This window comes from Pteropus vampyrus, unplaced genomic scaffold (assembly GCF_000151845.1).
Source record: "Pteropus vampyrus isolate Shadow unplaced genomic scaffold, Pvam_2.0 Scaffold101, whole genome shotgun sequence".
In the NCBI taxonomy this organism is placed as follows: Eukaryota; Metazoa; Chordata; class Mammalia; order Chiroptera; family Pteropodidae; genus Pteropus; species Pteropus vampyrus.
Genome location: NW_011888882.1, coordinates 4,524,974 through 4,546,398, shown reverse-complemented (window position 1 = coordinate 4,546,398; position 21,425 = coordinate 4,524,974). Strand labels below are relative to the sequence as shown.

Here is a 21,425-nt window from a genome sequence, read left to right as displayed (position 1 = left end):
TTGCATGATGATTGAAGCAAAATAGCCTAGTATATAGAAGGAGAGGAATGACAATGGGCTCATAAATGGGAGAAAAACCCCTACTAATCATTTTCAACGGAGTTAGTGAGGAGTTATTACAAGCCTCCTTCCCAACAATTCTTTTATTCTCATACTCAATAAATATATTTCAAACTACATTCCAGTTGGGACACTGGAGCCAATAATCTGCTTAAAACCTTACTCTCTGTCCTTTTATGGTATTATCTACCCTCCAGTTAGTATCCCTCTAATCAGAATAAATGATGTACCTGTATACTTTGTGTGTGTGTGTGTGTGTGTGAGTGTGTGTGTGTGCACGAGAGAGAGAGAGAGAGAGAGAATTTGTAGACATGGTTTTGGTTTTTCTTCATTTAGATGCATTTTCTGAGCACCTTCTCTATTTAAAGCATGGGCCAGCCCCTTATGAGGGTTGGATAGTAGAAGGAAACACATCCCAAGGCAAAAAACACTGGGGTTACCATTAAGCAGTACATAATCTACTTGTCCTTTAAGACTGAGTTTAGGCATCTCCTCCTCTAGGAAGCCTCCCCTGCACTCCCCGTTCTAGACTGGATGGCACTCTTTTGCTGCCACCTGTGTTTCCACCTAGCAGAGAACTTGCCGCAACCATTTCAATGGGTCTCCATCCTCACTGGACTGGTAATATTAATCGTCTCTTTGATCTTCTAGTGCTAAGCACAGGGTCTGGCCCTTAATGAGTATCCAACAAATGTTTGGAGAATGAATGAATGTCCTTACCCATATCCACAGTCATATCCACCGTCATTCCACTGTCTTGCACAGCCTTGGCAAAGGACTCCTCTCATCTAAGTTCAGGTTTCTTCCTTCTTGTCCACCATCTCCATCATGTCTACTCCCGTTTGCTGCCATCTTGGACAAGCAGGCTGACCTGACCAGACATGCACTTCCAGGCAGCTCTGGACAGTTTTCCTCTTTCCATCATCAAACCCTCTTGTCTTCTGTCCCATTATCAGTCAGGGGGCACTTCTTTGCTGGGAATGAGATAAGATAATTCATATTAATAGGAGTTAATGTTACCACTTTCAACTACAGTATTTTCACGTTTGCAGTAATATTGCATGGACATCTTCACGCTGTGCTTCTCTAGCAGGGCACAGGAAGAGCCTGGTCCTGCAGAGGTGTGCAGGGGTACTACAAGCCATAGATTGGTTAGCAATGCACAACCTGAAGGTCTGGGAAAATAATTTCATATAAAGACAAAGATATTTCTGGAGTAGAATATCAAGTTTTCATAAAATTACAAAGTTAAAATGAGACCTTGAAGGCTCCAGGTCTGAGAGGGTACAAGTTTATTTCCATTGGTGTTGGGATGAGTGCTGGGGAGAGGTTTGGGAAACACTAACAGTATTCACTTCACGCTATAGGCTGGGTCAAATCGTGTGATGAAGACTGGTGACAACACATTCACAACAGTCAGGGCTAGTGCCTTGGGCAGCTTGTAGCAAAGCCAGGTGTGCTCAGCAAGTTTCTTAGGTAAGTGTATCATTTGCAGGTCAGCCAGGTCGATCTCACTGGGCAGCATCCTCCATCTAGCCATCCATCCCTTGAACACCTACCATCGGCTCATCACCGCTCTAGGTGCAGGGAGAATATGTGAACAAGTCAGGCAGTTTGTTCTCAAAGAGCTCATAGGCTGGGAGGGAAAATGCATGAAAAGAAGAGCCGTAGTATTGAACAAATTATTAAAAGAGTATTATTATTAGTAGTATGTATTCTGGAAAGGAGCATGGCGTTCTGGCTGTTGAGAGAGCACTCATTTGTCACCAATCTCATTCTCCTTAGAAGAGTCCTTGCCACACTGGAAAATCACTTATTTTTATTTTCAGTCCTCAGAATTAATTTTTAGAATAAAGGTATGTTCTCCCCACCAGCCATGGGATTTTGAATATTTCGCTTGTTCAGAAAGAATGAGGTACGCTTTAGAAATTTATTATAAAAATTTTCTGGGAATACAGGTATATATAAATTATGAAGGTCCATATGATATTTCAAAGATATTAAAGATGTTAATTTTTCATTATTTTCTTCTCTGTAGTCATAATCTACTTTGGGGGAATTAAATAAACATGTTACTGGTATCTGCTTCAGTAAATCTGTACCCCACCATATCATTTTTAGAATAAAAATTTGTTTGAACTTCCTTCCCCCCAAATTATTTCCTCCCTCCCTCTCTCTTCTTCCCTCTCCTGTCTTCTCTTTCTTTTCTCCTCCTTTCCCTCCATTCTTTTCTTCTTTCCAGAATATATTTTGAACAGTCTAATTGAATTCCAATAGTATAATATATAGCGGGAAGAAAACCATCAAGAGTCATCAACATTTATTAAAATATCTTTCAGGAACAAATTGATCAAACACCATTTTATTCAAATACAACTTCTTAGGAAATGCCTATTCTGTCAAGTGAGGTTCTCTTGTTCTGAGCCATGACACAAGTACAGATGTCATTCCTCACGCAGCGGGTTTCGGTGTAGTTCTCCTCTGCATACTGCTGAAAACCTTACCTTCTTTCAAGACTCATGAAAGAACCATTCCAATTAATACGGTGTACATTCTCGAGGTCCTGTTGGAAACTTCAGATAAAATTTTCGCAGCTCCAGTGCTACTGGAAAAATCCTCTGGTGCCAAGATTTAGCCACAGGAGGATTCCTGTCTTTCTCAAGGCAGCTAAACACCCTCTGGCGCTTGTCAGGAAATCTTCAGAAGTGTGGTTGTTTTTGAACAATTATGAATAACTTAACTTTTCTCATGGAACTGCCTGGTTCTCCATATACCTTTCTTTGCCATCATCAAGGCAGAGCCAAGTGCAGTGTTCGCCTGCGTCTATGCCCTGATGCCCTAATATATGGAAGCCCCTGTAGTTACTGTGGGCTCTCTGGTCCCCCCAGACCCTCAGTGCACCCTGAATGCAATGGCCTCAGAGGACCCAGTGAGGAGAGTGTGAGCCCAGTCAGCATGGGTGAACAGAAATCACTTTGTCACATTTACAATGTCTGAGCTTTGTCAAACTGTCTTCTCCAGTAGGTTTATTATTTGACATTAAGAAAATAAAAAGAGTTTATTAGGAAGTCTCCCTATGCAGCACAACAATGCCGAATGCCAGCTCTCCTAAAGGAACAGAGCAAGTACTTATTCACTACAAGGTTACCAAGGACAAAAAATATTTCACCATCATTTGCTGCTGAGATACCTTCAAGATACCTTAGTTTCTTAACAAGAGAACTTTCCGGTCAGAGAATTCAGCTTATCGCAAGCTTCTACAGTGTGTGAGGGAGAGAGAGGCTTCTTGGGAGGTGCTGGGCCCCTCTGGAGGGGCTGTTTCCTTTGTCTGGACTGGAACAGCTCTTGGTAGCGTATTAGCTTCTTGGAAGAAAAAACCCGAAACTTCGCTGATCTGATTTCTTCATATTTATAGCTATGCTTTTACTATTATTCTGCAACCCCACTCTGAGTGTTCCAGAATAGTCCCAGCATGCTGTATTTCGGGAGAGTGCCTTCCAGTTAACCTAAATCCTTAGTTTTGCTTCACAGCAGAGAATCCATGATGAACTCAATTGAATTAAAGGCTATAATTTGAAGAGACTGTTTTTTTTTTTTTTTTTTAAAGAATCTCTGTTTAAAACAGGTTGTTACTACTTTCTCAGGTTTTTAAAAATGACCCAGTCAAAAGTATAAACAAAAATCCTCCAGGGAATGTTTGCAAATTATCCAACCTAGTGGGATGTGAAGATTAAAAACAAAGTTCTCTTTACAAATATCTAGAATGTGTTAATAACTTGTCCAGTAACGTGATAATAATTGTATGTAATAAGATCTTTGAAATTTTATCAATTTTGAATTGTACTAATTGTACCAAAAATAATACCATATAGATTTGGTTAACCAGAAAATCCCTTTGTTTCACCTTTTTTTTTTTTTTTAAATGTTGGAAATTCTCTCTAAATACAATGGTTATTTCAGCAAGAAAACTGTCCTCCTTCCATGATTCCACATAATACCAGTGATCTTAGAATCACGGGATCTTAGATCTGTAGGAATCTTATCCAGCTCCCTCATTTCTACAGATGGGCCCTGAAAACGAGAGATGCCAGGTGGCTGATGTTCAAGGTCACGCAGCTGAATGAGTGCAGAGCCAGGCCTGGACAGTTAGCCAGGACTACCCACTGCCCCTTCGACCAGCTTGTTTCGCTGCGTAGCAACTTCATTACAGAGCTGGAGGGACCTTGGGAAATGTATATAGTGACTCCAGGACAAGAAAGATTCTCCTTGTAATTGTTTCTGTCTCCTACAGGTGGGACACAGAAAATTCCAGTTAGAGAAAATGTCTGACAAATTAAAATGTTAAGGTATGCCTAGTCTGGCTTTAGCAGTTCTCTGAATTAATGAGACAATGGCCCAGACTTTCTGGGGGAAAAAAAAAACAACAAACCACTCCAGGTGTCCTGAATGTTTCTGTCATTCGGAAATCATTGCACAATGGGTAAATTCACCAGGTGACTCCTTACCACCTGGTGCGGAACAGATATGTCACTACTGGAGTACCTTCAATGATTTAAACAAATGAACAAAAAAAAATTCAAATGTAAAACGCTCTCTTTTTAATTACTAAATTAAGAAAGTTAAACAATTTAAAAATGTAAACTCACAAATAAATCATAACAAAAAAAGAAGTAAGACTTCCGAGTTGCTACTCAGTATTAAAAACTCAATAGAAATAGGCTTTTAGATTTGTTGTTGTTAAACATGTAATCCAAGGTTGGTACAAACAGCAACTAAAAATGTAATACTTTTTTTTTTTTTTTTTGTGCATCCCCATGAAATGTAAAGTAGTGCATAGTTATTCCACTGGAGAACTCTTGGACATATAGAAAGTCATTTCATTAGCAGTACAGGACATTTAAAACACTTATTTTACAATGGGAAATGTACAACCCCCACCCTCACCTTCCCTATAAGTTTTAGTCGCATGAGAAAGTTTAGCAGGTTGCCATGACTACAATGCTATGGGTTTTAGAACATTTAAATGTGGTTACAAGATTTATTAAATAAAAAAGTTTGAAACATTTCGGCATTCGTATTTTTATACAAGAAGTTTGTGTGTTATCCATCTTCCAGTTCCCCTGGTAGTAATTGGCCGTTTGCTTGCTTAAATATGCTCACTTTTAAGTTTCAAGAACAAACCGCAGTAAGTCAAAACAAATACTGGAAACAGAACTTGCGAATTCAGCTCGAGAGCTGAAAAGAGTCAAGTCACAGCCATCTATAGGTACAGTCAAGAACCAAAAGAGTACAATCCAAATTTTAAAAAAATCATGCTTTGCAAAAGCCAAAAATGAGGTCACTGGTTTTCAGAATAACGCCAGTGCTTTTATGCTGATTTTGCAGTAAAATCCTCACTCTGGGTCCTGAAGCTTTGTGGCCCAGGTTGGCCGTGGTCTCCATGTTAGCATCCACATGGTATATGTACAGGGACAAATATATTATATGTATGCATATTTATACAAAAAAACAAAAACAAAAACAAAAACAAAAAAACACCTGTCCTGATTGGTTTTTGTTAAAACATGAAAAAAAATTTTATTGTTTTAGACAAAGAGGCCACTTTTGGAAAATAATACTTTTTTTTTAGTTGAATTGGGTGAAGACAGAGTTAAAATCACATAGGATTTGCATTTTAAAAAAAGGAAAGCACTAGGATTGTTGGCACTGGAATAACTATTTACACTGAACAGAGGTTTGGCCTTTTACATAACATCGATACAATGCATTTTCCAAAGTCTGAGAAATAACAAGGTTCTGTCTTGTATGCTTCACAAAGGAGGTTTGGATTTGGGGACAAGTGTCATTAATGAGGGCCATGGAAGTTCATCAGCTTCAGAGTCACATGCAATCTGATCCTGGACGGTTCTCGCTGCTGCTCTGGGGCAGCTGGCTACGGAATTGAAAGCTAATGGGGAGGGGGCGGAGGCCTCTTGGACAAGGCCTCTCTCTGCTGACCCAGGCCTTACAGGTTTTCACCAGGTTGATACTGGGGCTCCGTTGCTGTGAAGTAGTCTTCCAGGAAGCCCTGCAAGTATTCGAAGGTGGGCCGTTCTTCTGGGTCCTTTTTCCAGCAATGGATCATGAGCTCGTGTAGAGAGATGGGGCAGTCCTGCGGACAGGGCATCCTGTAGCCGCGCTCCACCTGCTCCAGCACCTCCCGGTTGTTCATGCCTGCAAAGATAGGGGCGGTGAAAGTGGGCATCTGCCGGCTGCCGGGCCCTGGAACTCCCCTTTCTTCTACTTTGAGCTGCAGGTGGTTAAACCATGTTGAGGGCCTGACTTCATTCAGGGTGGAACCCGGGCTTTAATGGGACACCACACCACTCAGAAATAGAAAAAGGAATGCACTACCGATACATGCAAAAACCCAGATGATGAATCTCCACAGCGTTATAAGTCAAAGGAGCCAGATACAGAAGGTAACATACTGTATGGTTTCACTTATAAGAAATTCTACAAAAGGCAAAACTACAGTAATAGAAAGCAGATCAATGGGTGACGGGGAGTGGCGTGATGGAAATGTTCTCTATTAGGGGTCAGCAAACTAGTCCCGTAAGGGCCAGATAGTCAATATTTTAGGCTTTGCGGGCTGTATATGATCTTTGTCTCATATTCTTTTTTTTTTTTTACCCTTTAAAAGCGTACAAAACAAAAGTTGTGGTCTACATTTATCCTATATCCTGTATGTGGTGGTTTGAATGCCTATGTTTGTCAAAAATCATTGTATTCTTAAACTTGTTGAATTCTCTTGTATGCAACTTACACTTCAATTAAAATGACAAAGAAATACGAATGAAGCACACGGAAAAGATCCATGGAATAAAAAATACACTGTTACTTGTTAATAGCATCTATAAACTCCATTTACGAACTTCATAAATTAGTTTCCTTCTGCCTGGGCAAGCTTTTGGTGCCCCACCATCTGAGATCTGCCATCCTGCCACCACGGTTGGGCACTGCCTGGCCCAGTGACCCAGAGATGCCCTGAGGTTTGGTGACTTTGATGGGGAGACAGGGGGTCTCCAGGCCTGTGTTTACTGACGACCTCGGACAGGCCATCTATCATTCAAGACCTCTGTGACCCTCTGGGGGAGCTGCCTCATGTTGAAACATCAGGCTGCACAGAACTGACAGGAGAAATTTTGAGAAAGCGCTAACTCTTTGGAGAATGTAGCCTCCCCACATGTTGGCCTTCTTTATAGAACAGGAAATACCACATCTGGGGGGAGGCGAATGTCCTGACCCCTTTCCCAATCACCACCAAGCACTATTCTCAAGTTTTCCTTCCCTTTTGTGCCATATCACATTCTGTCACTGCCCGCCAAGCCCTTGTATGTTTTGGCTGTTCCTTGGCCCTGTGCCTGTAATCTGGAATCCTCCCCATCTGCCGACCTGGTTACTTTACAAAAGCAAGAACCTAATTTTAAGCCATATAGAAACCTAGATCTCTTTCCTTATCTTTCAGTGGTCTAGCCAGCAGGACGCAGCATATGCATGCAGAGACTCTCTTTAATTCTGGAGGAGCTGGCAACCCTCAGCTAGAATCCTATGAGCCTGTCCAGAGGAGCTGGGCCCAGAGCATGATCCGGCCTCCTGGGTAGGAGATACACAGACTTCAGGATCTGGTGCCAGTTCTCTTTGTTTTATTGTTACTTTTGGAACTGGGTTTATCCTGGCTCCTGAGGCTGTCGACCATGGCCCTATCAGTCCCATGCTTGTCTGAATCCTTTTAGGATGCTTTCTTTTTCTCTACCACTTTAATTTCCTGAGGTTTTAAAATCCATATATTATTCCTGCTTTGTTGAAGTAGGCCTTCGATTTAATTATTCTGACATAACCTCACTCACAATTCGGGGTGACCCTTATTTTAGTGAGAGAGGTTTGGTGGACGAGTCACAGCCTCCTGTCTCTACATCATGCCTGACTTTAAAGGTGTCCTCTTTAGTTGGGTGTTCGGTCAGCTCTGTGGCTAATTAGCTTAATTAGTTCCAACTGCTGAAAACTCATTTTGAAAACGTAGGATGGGGTGGGGAGCTGGAAGCACCGGGAGGAACCTGGAGCCGCCAGAATGCCTTGCAGCGCTCTGGACAAACAGAATAAGGGACGAGGGCCAGCATTTCCTGATCCATAATTCACAAATCCAGCAAGCTCTGGAAACTAAAAGAGCTGGTAACTCACTTGGCAGCAAAACTGATCTGACCTGACCTCATTTGGCCATAAAACCTGACCTGGTGTGAGACTACTTGCTGTTTTTATTTATTCATATACATTACTGCAGAAGGAAGAATGTATCTGAATATGGAGTGTTGCCCCAGGCCCTCCTAGGGTGTTTTATAATGTATGATCTATGCCAGGGGTGCCCGACCCCTGGGCCGTGAACTGGTACCAGTCCCTGGCCTGTTAGGAACCATGCCACACAGCAGGAGGTGAGCGGCAGGCCAGCGAGTAAAGCTTCATCTGTATGTGCAGTTGCTCCCCAGCGCTAGCATCACCACCTCAGCTCCATCTCAGATCATCAGGCATTGGATTCTCATGGGAGCAGCGGTCCCTGGTGCCAAAAAGGCTGGAGACCGCTGCTCTATGCAATGTATGAGAAAGTCTGAGTCTGAAAGCATATTCTACCCCAAAGGTTTTGGCTGGGAAGCCCTTATACGAATGACAGCAGCCACCAAACTCCAGCCAGCCTGGAAAAGTTAGAAAGAGAGAGCATAATCACCTGTCAGGACTGGCATTCTCCAAAGCATTTGCTTTGTATTTTAGCAGAGTCCTTGGTTTCATAACATCTCAGAAGCCACATGGCTTAAACCTGCAGAAATCCCTGTCCCTGCCCTTGCCAGGAGCCCGCAGGAACTGGAGGAGAGACAAGCAGAAGGTCTGAACCTCAGAGGGTCTGACAGGCCCTTCTGGAGGTAGTTACAATCTCCTCAGAATACCTTCTCATGCTGTCCAAAATGGAACCGCAGAGTTTAATTAATCATTCTCTTACTGCTCTGTGGAGCTTGTGTCAGTAAATGTTTCATTTCATTAAAAAACAAAACAAAAACTACTCAAATGGAAAGATTTCACGTATTTTTTTTTTAAACTCTACATTCAATCTCCACCAATGGAAAGTTTAACTGACCACTTGAGTCAAGCCTATTTTTTCAGTGCTCTGCCCCAGCATAGGGCACAGCAGATACAGCAACTTGACCGTCAACATGTAGCATCTCCCGAGGCAGCTTGCCTCCAGGCAGGTGAAGCTAGGGTACAGAGCTGTAACTTGGCCCACACTGGACACTCCCGCTGTCATCACATGCATGCTCCTCGCTCTGCTCCACCTCCTTCCCTTTCTCTTCTCAGGCCTTCTCTCTGCAGGCCTCTCAAAGCATGGGGAGTATATGTAACCAATTCCATGCACCAGGCCAAATAGAAACAGACCAATGATAGCTTTGCTAGAAAAGTGGGGTCTAAGACAACGCACATGGCTGACAATGACAATCTGAATGGGGCTACCTCGTTTTCAACTATCCATGAGCCAGAACCCACACAGGCTGACCTGCTGACCTGGTACTTCACAACGGACCTTTGCAACTGTAACTGCATAATGCTCACTTAGCAAGGCTTAGGCTAGTTTTTACTTCACAAACAATAGCCAAATTAAGTGGATTGTGTTGATTTTTTAAAAAAAAAAAAGCATGAGAATATAGCTACAAGAACTCTGAAAAATCATATTTAAGAATTTTTTTTAGCCAAAATGGATTTTCCTCTGTATACTACTCTAAAGATGAGCCTATTTCATTTTTTTCTTTTTAAAATAGTTTCTTATTTTTGTTCCAAAGAAAACTGTTATTTCTCCTCTTTTAGCCACTTTCCCCAAGACATTGACCTTGCTTATACCTGGGGGGTGAAGGACAGGGACTGAGAAGGGGCCATACAAGAGCCTGAGCACCAGGGCCGTCAGAAAAGTCTTGAGGGATGTGGAGATACTAGAGAGAAGAATCTTTTTGTTGCACTTCCAAGTGAAGATGTGAACAGCGTGGGAGGAGGGTGCTTGGGGATTGTCCTTCCCCCCTCCCTGCTCCCCTTTTCAATGGAGAGAATGCCAGAGGAGAAATAGAAAAGATAGAAACTTTAAAACGCGACGTCTGCGTATGTCTTAGGGAAACACTGTCATCAACAGTTTGTGCCTCGGCTTTCCTAGCGGGCTACGACAGAGGCCACTTCTCAACAGGACGGTGGTCTCCCCCAGCCAGTGGCGTCTGACCGTGGAAAATGCCATATCCACAAAGTGTAACCGGGTGTATTCCCGGGTTACCACCGTCCACAGACACACCAGCCAGCTTCACTGTAACGCTGCCCTCCTCTGCTCCCACTGGAGCACCTGGCTCTCTTGCCCCCTCGCCGGACTGAATCAGGAAAATGGGCCATTTTCACGGGTCATTCTCACAGGGTACAACACAGTGGTACTCAGATCACACAGAACCTTTGTAGCCTGCTGTGCCAGTGTTTACTTTCAAATTCCTCTTTCCTAGATCCTCCATGGGGGCCTCCTGTCACCATGGATTTTAAGCTTTCAAACATGGTCATGATGGCATCGTTTCCAGTCAGTCTGCCCCAAACACTGCCGCTGAGATTCTTCAGCCAGGTGGGCTGTACTCACTTCCTGCCATTACGACTCTATTATCCTTTCTAAACCATTTTGCTGGCTTCTTCTTGGTTTCCGGATTCAGGTCAAGTTTCCAACTCTCACTTTCCAACCCTCACTATGTCCTGTTGCCAACAACATCTATTTTCATGGGTCTGTGTTTTCTTTCCCTTCTCTCCTTTTTGTTTTCTCTCCCTTCCTTTTCTTTTAAACGTCTCCATTACTCTTCTTTGAGCTATATATTAACTCGGTAGATCCTTCCCTCTTTTTCTTTTAGATTATTTTCGGGAAGGAAAAAAACCCCTCAATTTCATTGGCAGAGCTACTGCTTCTGACTGCGTCTCTCATTGTGTCTCTTAGCACGTGACTTGACTTCCTTGGCCTCAGTTTCTCCATTGGTCAACAAGATCTCTCAACATTCACTGTGCTTTCAGTTGTTTGAAAAAAAAATGTCTTGTATGAAAGAAGAGTGTTTTGCTTTATAGCCTTCCATTGGTGCAGCTTCCTAATGTGGATCTCAGAGGGGCCATCTCTGCACAATCAGGAATTTTAACTGTTACCAGTTCAAGTCTGCATCTGGACTTGACTGTGGGTTGCAAGAACCTGGATCTTTGTGCCATGTAAATAATTGAGCACTTTAACAATGGGAATGCTGTTCAGGTTATCAGACATCTGATTTACTTTTACAAACTACGCTTTCCATTCAGAGGAATTATACTTTATTGTGCATGAGGTCTTCCATCAGAGGCTCCCCCGGCTTCTCGGCATAAACCTTGTGAAAAGGCCTTTCTATTTACTGTCTCGTGAGCAGTGCTGTGCCAGTGCTGGGAGGAAGGAAGCAGGGCTAAGGTGAATGTGCTAGCACAAGCATGTGCCATCAGATCATCATATGCTCTCGTCGTCTTATTGGGCAATGAGCAGGATGCTTCGAGTTAGGTTTAGGTATAGGATCAAAGTATAAATTTTGGGTAGATAGAGGCTGATCAAAAAGTGTTGGTGAAAATAAAGGAGTAACCTTGAGAATATAATGACAAGCTTTGTTTCTCATTTTCCATCTTACCAGATAACCTCAGGGCAGCTATTTTTATTAAACCCACTGTATTAATAAATACAGAAATGACGGCTCCTCAGGTACCATAATACACAAAGGTTATTTAAGGTTGATAATATAGTGTCCTAGGAAAAGAGAAGTGAAAAAGACGGTGAGGGTGCCCATGAGGAAGGCCATGGAAATGTACGGCTGAGAACGAGGAGCAGCAGAATGCAGGACTCGGTCACAGGATGCAGGCGTGGGAAGTCTCTCCCTGGCCGTTGACCTCTTCTCTTGCATTCTGCTCAATACCCTCTCCTCCTCTCACTTGCCACACTAGCCAAGAGAAATCTTGTAGGGAAGGTGACAACGTGACTCCTGGGTATTCGAAGCAGAATTCCCTCTCTGGAAGACCACCATGAGCTGAAAGGAAAAGCTCCAGGGGCTGTGGATGGGGGCAGGGAGGGCAGGGGACAAAGCAAACTGGGCTAAGATTAGAAGTTCCATCCTGCTTCCCATTCTCCTAACTGGATAGTCTTCACCTCTTCCTACCCCTCAAAAAGCTGCTCCCGTTGGCATGACGGGCACAGCAGGAACAAGAGTGCGGGTGACAGTGATGGGCTGAACAGAGAGGAACATATGTCTATAGTTCAGGGCTCTAAGGCTTCTAAGTGGGACAGAGGGAGGACAAGGGTGGGACTTGTAATTCTTTAAGGAAAGCACAACAGTTTCTCTTATTTCCCTTGCCTCTTCAAGTCATTATCAAGTGACTAGATGCATTCACAGAAAGGCAGCTGTCACTTGCTAAAAAGATTTGAAAGTGCTTCAAATGCATGATAAATGTGATGTGTTTAAGAAAATGTTCCTGCTTCGCCAGATCCTGCCAAACTCACAAAGCAAATATTCATTTGAGAGCCAGGGCACAGAATGGCCGGGACCTTTTGCCTAGAATGGTGCTGGAACTCACTACAGGGCCAATTTCCCAAAACAACTTTGAGGACAGAGACTACTTCATGGCTGGGAACATATATGCTATATTTATATGTGAAAATGATGCAATAGAGTTGAAAAGCTTTACAGGCTATGGGCCAAATTTAAAAAAATCTTGTTTCAAAAACTTCATAGGCACGATCTTTTTTTTCTTCTGTCCCATCCATCCAACCATCCATCCAACCCCTTAGACTTGGTCAGAGTCTACTATGGGGCGGTCACTGTGCTGGGTGTTGGAAACACATAAAAGGAGCCCCCTCTCTATCAGAAATGTTCGGAACTACTGGGAAATACAGACATGTAGACAGAGGCTTCCACAGAGTGTACCGGGTACCATGGAAGCAAGCAGAAGGGACGACCCATTTGGTCTGGACATGGAGAAGGCTACACAGAGGAGGTGACGTTTGGGCTGGGCTTGGAAGGATTCTGAGGCAGGCAGTGAAGCCGAGAAGAGAGACTTGCATGTTTAAGAGACATCTTTTGGTGTGAAGGGTCAGGGAGTAGCAAGAGAGAAAATGTAAGTCAGACCATGTCACTCTCCCGCTCAAAGCCCCTCAGCGACTCCCTATGTCACTAAGAGTTAAAACAAAAGTCTTAACAATGACCTAGGAAGCCTGGATCTGCCTGTTTTGATCTGCCCAGAGGCGTCTCACCTCTTGCTCCCTCTGCTCCAGCGCATTGGCCTCCATACAGCTCTTCAGGGCCTTTATGTTCCAGTTTCCTCTGAGGGAAGGCTTCCACCGCACCCTGCCCCACCTGCTCCCATATATCCAGCTAGTTTGCGCTTTGTTTCTTTCAGGTCTTTACCCAGATATCACCCTCCCAGTGAGGGCTTCCTTGCCACCTTTTCCTAACACTCTCTATTTCCTTCCTCATTTTATTTTTCTCCCTATCTGTTATCCCCCAGGCAACACTGAATATATTTTGCTTATTTATCTAGGTTTATTGTCTGTCTCTTCCAAGAGGAATAAAAGTTCATGAGGGCAGGAGTTTTTGTCCGTGGATTCACTGCTCTACTCCTGTGCCTGAACAGTAACTGGCATATAGTAAGGGCTCCATAAATACTCGTGAAATGACTGAAGGAAAGAGAGTTATTAAGGACTCTATAAAACTAAGGCTTTTGGAGACAAAGGGAAGCCGTGGATGTTTCTAACTAGGAGAGTAAGATGACTGGATCTGTGTTTTCTAGAATAATAACTGATGTGACAATGATAGAATGGTGGTGGTTAGGAAGAGACTGGGGGCAGGAAGTCCCATGAAGAGGTCACTGTACGAGAGGATGACATACGGACACGGGGAAGTGGCAGTGGAGGCAAAGAAGAAAAGAAGGATTTGAAGGTGAAATGACAGGCTAAAACTCAATTCTGGTTTTATGCATTGACCCCAGAAAACTGCTTTTATTTGTGTTTCATTTTTCATTTACAACGATCCATCAAGTATAAAATCAGCCCTAATCTTGATGCAAAGAATGGTTCTGAACCTTGACTCACAGAAAAGCGAGCTAGACTTTTATGCTGAGAATGCATTCAGGTTAGGCTGCTACTAGGGAATTTGTAAAATGGAGCTGTTCTTTGTCACACATGTCAAAAGCAACCTTCTTGTCTGGTTGGGTGATGTAACTCCTCCCTGTTAATCTCAGTGTCACATTTCAGTATTTTTCCTTTGGCTTCGAGGCTCTCATTCAATTTCAGCTTGTCCTTCTCCCCTTCCTTTTAATCCATTCATTTTATAAAACCTGCTAACTAACCAACCAATCCAGTGTTTTATTGTTTCCTCATCCGTTTTGCCCTGCATCTGGTCACACCTCACATACTCCATTCTAAGTTCCTTCTCCGATTCTTACTTCTGGACTTTCTTTCATGCTGGTAAAAATGCCTGGAAAGCTTTATCAAACCCATTTATGAGTCACCGCCCACTCCTTCATCTTCCATTTTTACCTAATAGCCAAAGTAACTGTTCTCTAGGTGAAGGATACAGAAGGCCATTCTTAGGTATGAAAGAACTCAGAAAAATGTACCGCCACCGGCTGTTCTTGAAAAAGAATTACCTGAAAACATACTCTAGCCAACTGAGAAATGACTGCTTCGAAATGTCAGAATGGAAGCCATGATGGACAGGGACTGGGAGTCTGGCCTGGAGTACCATCAGCAGTGGACTTAGGGCAGCAGAGAAGCAGCCACTCAGCAGCACACATTAGCTAACGTGGTCACAGCAGCAGACAGAAAGAGGAGAGGAAGGTCCTTCCTTCCAGTTACATCTGGATGAAGCTTAATGAAATTGTCTGTTCCTTAGGAATTGTTAGCCTTCATTAAGGTGATAATCCCATAATTGGAATCCCTCTGTAAAAGCTTCTCCCTCAAGAAGAGTTTACTGTTAAGTCCAATTAAATATGATTATAGCTATGTTAAAAAACAAAAACAAGACTGGGAACAATTTTCTGTGGCTTTCGGTAGGTAAAGAGCAGTGCATGTCACTCTACTGCTGACATGGCTCTCTGGCCACCCTTGTGGACCAGCCAGGCCCCAGGGCCTCTTCAGGCAGCATGGGCTCTGGCCAGCCTTTCCAGGTGTACCTCGAGGCTCTTCACCTCACAGCCCTCCTTCTCGGACTCATTATCCTGCAGCAACTTGAATCTGTACCGCCCTCCCAGGCCTGGGTGCCTTCCCACATGCCTGTCCTTGTCTGGACGCTTTTCATTCTTCTTCGAGTTGAGGAGGAAACCCTACTTGCCTTCTTCTCCATGAAGATTCCCAGATACAGCCCCTTCTCTTTGCCACTCTCACAGAATCAGAGTGGCTATCAAAGCTTCCTGCATATGAGCAGCTGCTCAATGTATATAACTATGCATAATAAAGCAGACTTAGTTCTTATTTCGAACTCCTTTGCCATCTTCACAGGATGCTGAATGAAAGGCCCCTCTCAGTACTTGTTGTATGTAGATACCTGAATCGTGTGCCCTTGACCCCATTATCAGAATTCCACAGTGGGTAAATTCAAGTAATTCATCTCTTAAGGGTGATATCTTCTAACAATAAACAAGTATCAGAAAAGGCTGATTTCTTCCTGGATTTGATGCATATTTTAAATATCTGACTGTAAGCTCCATGAGTGCATTGATTAAATTTATTTATTTGCCCACCGATTAAATTTATTTATTTGCCCACCGTTCTAACCCTAGCACCTAAAACAGCGCCAAGCTCCAGGAAGGTTCTAAACAATGTTTGCTGAGAGTATGGATGTCTTATTTGTACTTATTTCCCAGGTGAGCAAAAGATCACATTTAGTGATGCTATGCTGAATGAACGAATCCTAGTCTAAGTTGTAAAATGAGGCCATTTTCTCCCATTCAAGTATTAACCAGGCCTGACCCTGCTTAGCTTCCGCGATCAGAAGAGATCGGGCGTGGTCAGGGTGGTATAGCCATAGACAGAGCCCATTTTCTTTATGCTAAAACCAAACGTGATAAAAGACTCTCCCTCAGAAGCAACACCTACCTCCCTTCTCTGAGGCCCCCGCCCCCACCCTTTTGTTTTGGCTTCTGTGTGAGACCCTGAGAAACAAAAAGTGGCTTTGTATTCCTGGAAGGAAAGGCTTTACAGAAACACAAAACAACATTAGCCTTTTCCCCTTTGCAATTGCATTTAACACGCCGGGTGATTATAAACCTGGGGCGGGGTGGGGCGGGGAGGGGGTTCAGAAGAAATTAGCGCAAAATTCAAACAATAAAAAAAGAGGTGCCCTCACATCTGCAAAATCCCAAGACCTGAACATTTTCCTCCTTGAGAAGTAACTCAAAAAAAAACGCTCGTGCCGTGCTCCAGGCCCCTCCAGGGCAGCCCTTTCTTCTGAGCCGGTTGGCTATTCCCACTTGTGCTCCCCGGGAGCAGCAGCCGCTGCAGCATCAATAACACTGACTTCCACCCGCCTCTCTAAACGCCGAGGGCCGGTGCTTCACAGACGAGGAATTTGTCAATTTTGCCTCTGTGCCAACCTGGCTCTCCTAGGAGTCTCCAGGCTACACCAATCCAGAAAGAGAATCTCTTTCCCTTTTTGCATTCTCTGAAGATGACCAGAAACAATCATAAAAAATGAACAAAGGGATTACAAATTAATCTGCCCTCCCTGGCTCCTCTGACTGCAAAGATACGATTACAAACCCAGGATTTGCAAGAGACCTCAATTTCTCATTAATCTCCACTATCGTTTCTATCACTGCCTTTTTTTTTTTTTTTTTTTTAAAGCTCTTTTCTTAGGCAGGGAATGAGGGGGAGCTGTGTTCTTTCTTCACTCAGCAGTAACTGAAAAATATGTCCTTAACATTTCAGAAAGCAGATCGTCCCTGCACTATAACCACTAAAGCGTGGAGGTAAAATGGCATGAGTGTCCTTTATGTCACCATCTGTCTAAATTAATGAATTTAAGCATGGATAACCTAAACCCATGGTTTCTTTGGAAAAAGCGTGAATCTGATAATCTAGAAAATTCCAGGGCCTAATAATCTCCAATTTCTTTACATTATACTTGCTTTTGCATAGCATATTTTGACTGTTCAGAAATGGGCAGTGAGTGGCCTCTAAATTGCTTTTCACATGTGCCTCTGCTTTCTCTGGCCATCTGGAGCTGGGGCCTGGAGAGAGAACAGGTCCTGGCATCTTCCTGCCAGTTTCACTCCATGGGTCAGTGCTACAGAGTAATCAAAAAGCAGTGGGGGTTTTTCTCCTCGTTCCTTGAAGAGTCTGCAAACTCTATTCGGGTAGAAGTTTTGCCAGCGACATTTCTGCTCTGAAAGCTACGGACACACACTCCTACTGAGAGAGGAGAGATTCCATGAACTGGGGTGGGCTGAAATGCTCACATCAGCTGCTCATGACATTAATCCTGGCACACAGTTCATGGAGGCTGTTTGTCTACATGCCATGGTGGTGCTCAGTTCGGCTTTTCTCTAGCTAACTACCTGCCCATGTTTGTCAAACTCATGCTCGGCAGAAAGCTGAGGATGGGGCTTCAAAGGCAAGCAAGGTGAGGTTTCCCCAAATGGTGTTGAAAGAATATCCAATCAGAGCCCACTTCTACTGCGTCCTGCACTCACCTGGGTACGGCACTCTTCCTTTGGTGACCAGCTCCGTGAGTAAGATTCCAAAAGACCACACATCAGACTTGATTGTGAACCTCCCATACAGGGCTGCTTCGGGGGCTGTCCACTTAATGGGGAACTTTGCACCTGTAGAAAGAACACCTGGTTACTCATCAGGGAGGAAGCATTGTACTGGGTGTGAGGTCAGGAAGGAAAAGCACTTGGAAGCCACTTTTGCAGGGAGCAGATCAGAGAGGAGGATGGGAAGGAGGTGAAACAGGGATGCACTAGGACTGAGAAGCTGTGGGGTTTCGTCCTGGCTCTGTGACCTTAAGAAGCCAGTTTAATTCTAATTTTCTCATTGAAGGATTGGACTTCAGAGCCCCTTAAAGCTCCAGCTTCTGGAACTTGAAACGATGACCACATTGAATGTCATAGGTTTGGTCTGGAGGTGGAGCTAACTTGTGAATTAGGAAATTAATTTATAAGTTTTTTTTTTTTTGCTTTGAAATAATGTTATGTTTTAATAACTAATAACATAGTATTAGATCATAATGTTACTCTCATGAATCCTTTGGTATTATGAGGACATAGTTTGCTTTTATGAGGTGCATGAAAACCAAACCAAACCACCCTGCTTCTCCCAGGGTGGAGGCAATTTGCTGCAGCCCTTGTGTTATGTTGAAATGGGCTATATATTTCCCCAAGGCCTCCCCAACCTACAGCAGAGAATGATTTTGCCTCTGGCTGCTTCCCTCCCTCCACTCTCTTCCCTCTACCCCTTCCCCCTGATAGTGGCCATCTTTAATTCTGGGATAGTTTTTCCTTCTGCACTGTATGATTCCTTGCTTACCTCCCTACCTTTCTTCTACCAGCCAGAGAGGGTACTATTTAATATTTGTTTTTAAAGAGCAGTCTTGCCTCAATGACTGTCTGAAGGATCAGGTTTCTCAAGACCAAGAAGCAAATTTCACACCGAAGTCAGTATAATCCTTTCTTTTTAATTTCTCTAACCATTAAAAGAATCCTCTCTCCAATCTAAAACGAAGAGTGGGGGCCACACTGCTCTTTACAAGGCTAGATGTGTGTACAGGGAATTCAAACGGATTCAGCAGCCTGTGCTCTCACACGTTAGGCTCAGCAATTATAAAGTAGTTCCATGTATCTCATTGAACAAACTAAAAGGAAAACACAAGGAATTTTTATTACCGATGTAAACACAATTACATATTTAAAGCATGTTAACTTTACTTAGGAGCGCCTACAAAAAATCATACGAAAGCTAACAAAAGTCAGAAATTTTTATAGTATTGTCTATGGAAAGTCACAATGCTCAAAATGGCAAACAATTAAAATCTTTAAATTAGCATGGTTTTAATAACCAGAGGTATGATAAATTATAGCAATTAGATTTTTGTTTTAAATACAGTACATCTTTAGCAAATCTAACTGGAATTTTCTGGCAATATAATTTTCCTTTCCTTCTCTTCTATGCCGGTGTGAAATGAAATAAGAAAAAATCCTACTATTTCATTACGTGGCAGCTCACATTAACGGTGGAGCAGAGAAGTTATTCTATAGTTTTCTTTTCCTTTTATGCACTGAGTTATTTATAATTAGCTATGTTTCTCAAGCATAATTATTTTTCTCTTTCCTTAAGTGCTGCATGATTCCACACACACAAGGCCTGGCTGAACAGTCATTTTGTTTTAAAAGTTTCTTTCAAATCATTCTTCTCACACTTCCTGTCCTCAAGCATTCTGTTCACGCAGCTTTGGACTCTGAGCTGCTGGGATTAATGTGATAGATTTTCTTCAGTGTTGAGAGCAGACTTTGCCCTGGACCAAACCACAGCTGGAGTTCTCTCATTTCAGAGAATTAAAGGTATATTAAATTCATTCCTATTTAAACCATCTCTTGAACCAAATGGCTTGGAAATCTATGTCCATCTCAGAAGAAAAATAGAACATTTTTCTCCACTGTGCAGACACAAATTCTGTAAATAAAATGACAAGCAAAAGAAGCCTTCCTTCCCTTTTTGGAATCATTCAACATTGTGGAAGGTGCGTGCTGCTGAAAGTAAACTATTCAAAATCTGAATAAAGGCATTTTGGATTTTCTAAGAGACTTCATAATTTCAGATTAAAAAAATCAAAAATTTCAATGTCAGCCGGTCGTGCTAGTCTGCTTTATTTTCTCATTATAACATCTGCAACAAGAATCATAGTATATAAACCTTCAAAACATAAGTTAAAACAAAGGATGTGATGAATCTCTGACTGGAAATCATTTGTAGATAGGTGCTTCAACTTATTAGCAGGAGCTCACTTAAATAAATTTATTTCACACTAGTTTTCTTTCTAAGATAAGCAAGGTATTTACACCTAATACATTTTGGAGGGGAAAATATGAAGAATGTCTTTGTCCAATTTTCGTTACTTCTTTTCGGTCTGAAAATAGCAGGCACTGTTAGGTTCTTACGAAAGAAGCTTATGTAAAGATAACTCATATTTTTCTTTTCAAGGAAGATAAAGATTAATAAATTAAAGCAGCTATAAGCTGTTAATCATTAACTAAGGTTTCAACAAAAGAACAAATTGATGCTCACCCTTCTGTTCATCTCATTACCTCAATTTCCCCTCATCTTGGTTTCCCACCTCTAAAGGGTTCAGATGCAGCTTCAAATGGGGAGGAATTCACGTGGGGTTTTAGGTGGAGGTCTTTGCAAACAGCCATGCAGGTTGCACACTGCAGCCTATGAGAACAGTCTAAGAGAACAGCGTCCCTGAGGTCGTCCGGTGTACCACTTATGCAATCCCACACGTGTTCCTGTTCGGGGCTGAGATGGACTCTCTCCTTGGGTGAAGTTAGGAAAGCTCAGAACCCGGAAGGAAGGATCTCCTGGATGTAAACATTGCTTTTCCCTTGAAAATAAAGTTCTACCCGCTCGGATTTTTTTTCACAGATATTACGGCAGGCATAAAGTCAGGATCAAAGTTGTCTTCTAAGCAGTATGGATTTGTAGATAAAAGGAGATAATGTCAGGAGACAACAATGAACTTGGTATTGTTATGTAACCAGCTGACTCACTCTTCTTGAAATTCTCCTGTTGGGGAGCAGGATGCAGATTCCCATGTAATTTCCTTTCCTTTGCACTTTAGTTGAGGAAATGTAGCAAACTAAGCAGGTATGGTGAACTAAAAAAATGAAGGATTACCATCACTCTAGTTTTTATTGCTTACTGAATTACTTTAACAGTTTAAGATTCTTTTAAGCTAATAGACAAAGGCCATAGAAAATATAGGTATTTATATATGGACTTGAAAGCATCCTTTCCAACCGATGTTTGCCAGGCAGTGTTTGCAGATTTCATCACCTCCTACAGTAAACTCATTGTTGAAAGTCTAATTTGGTGCTGTCACTGGGGCCCATGTCCTGGAACCACCATAAAAGTAAATGGTCCTTGTACTTTAGTCATTTACCTCCCTGGACTAGTAGTATTCAGGACCAGTTAGCTTTAGGCTGAATCATTTTCTGTGGTGAGTAAACATACCAGTGTTTCGAATAATAATTTCTTATATACATCTCAATCTTGTTTCTCTAAA

At 42.6% G+C, this 21,425-nt stretch overlaps 1 protein-coding gene across 1 annotated transcript in view; it reads right to left on the bottom strand.

Annotated features, from left to right (window-relative positions):
* Nucleotides 1-5,656: 5,656 nt before the first annotated feature.
* The window catches only part of FYN (FYN proto-oncogene, Src family tyrosine kinase), a 183,994-nt gene continuing 168,225 nt past the window's right edge, over nt 5,657-21,425 (bottom strand). The window contains exons 11-12 of the mRNA XM_011364863.1: nt 17,836-17,967; nt 5,657-6,273 (exon numbers count right to left, since the gene is read on the bottom strand). Coding sequence (XP_011363165.1) covers nt 6,065-6,273; nt 17,836-17,967 — 341 coding nt within the window. The 3' untranslated portion in view covers nt 5,657-6,064. The remainder of the gene's footprint in view (nt 6,274-17,835; nt 17,968-21,425) is intronic.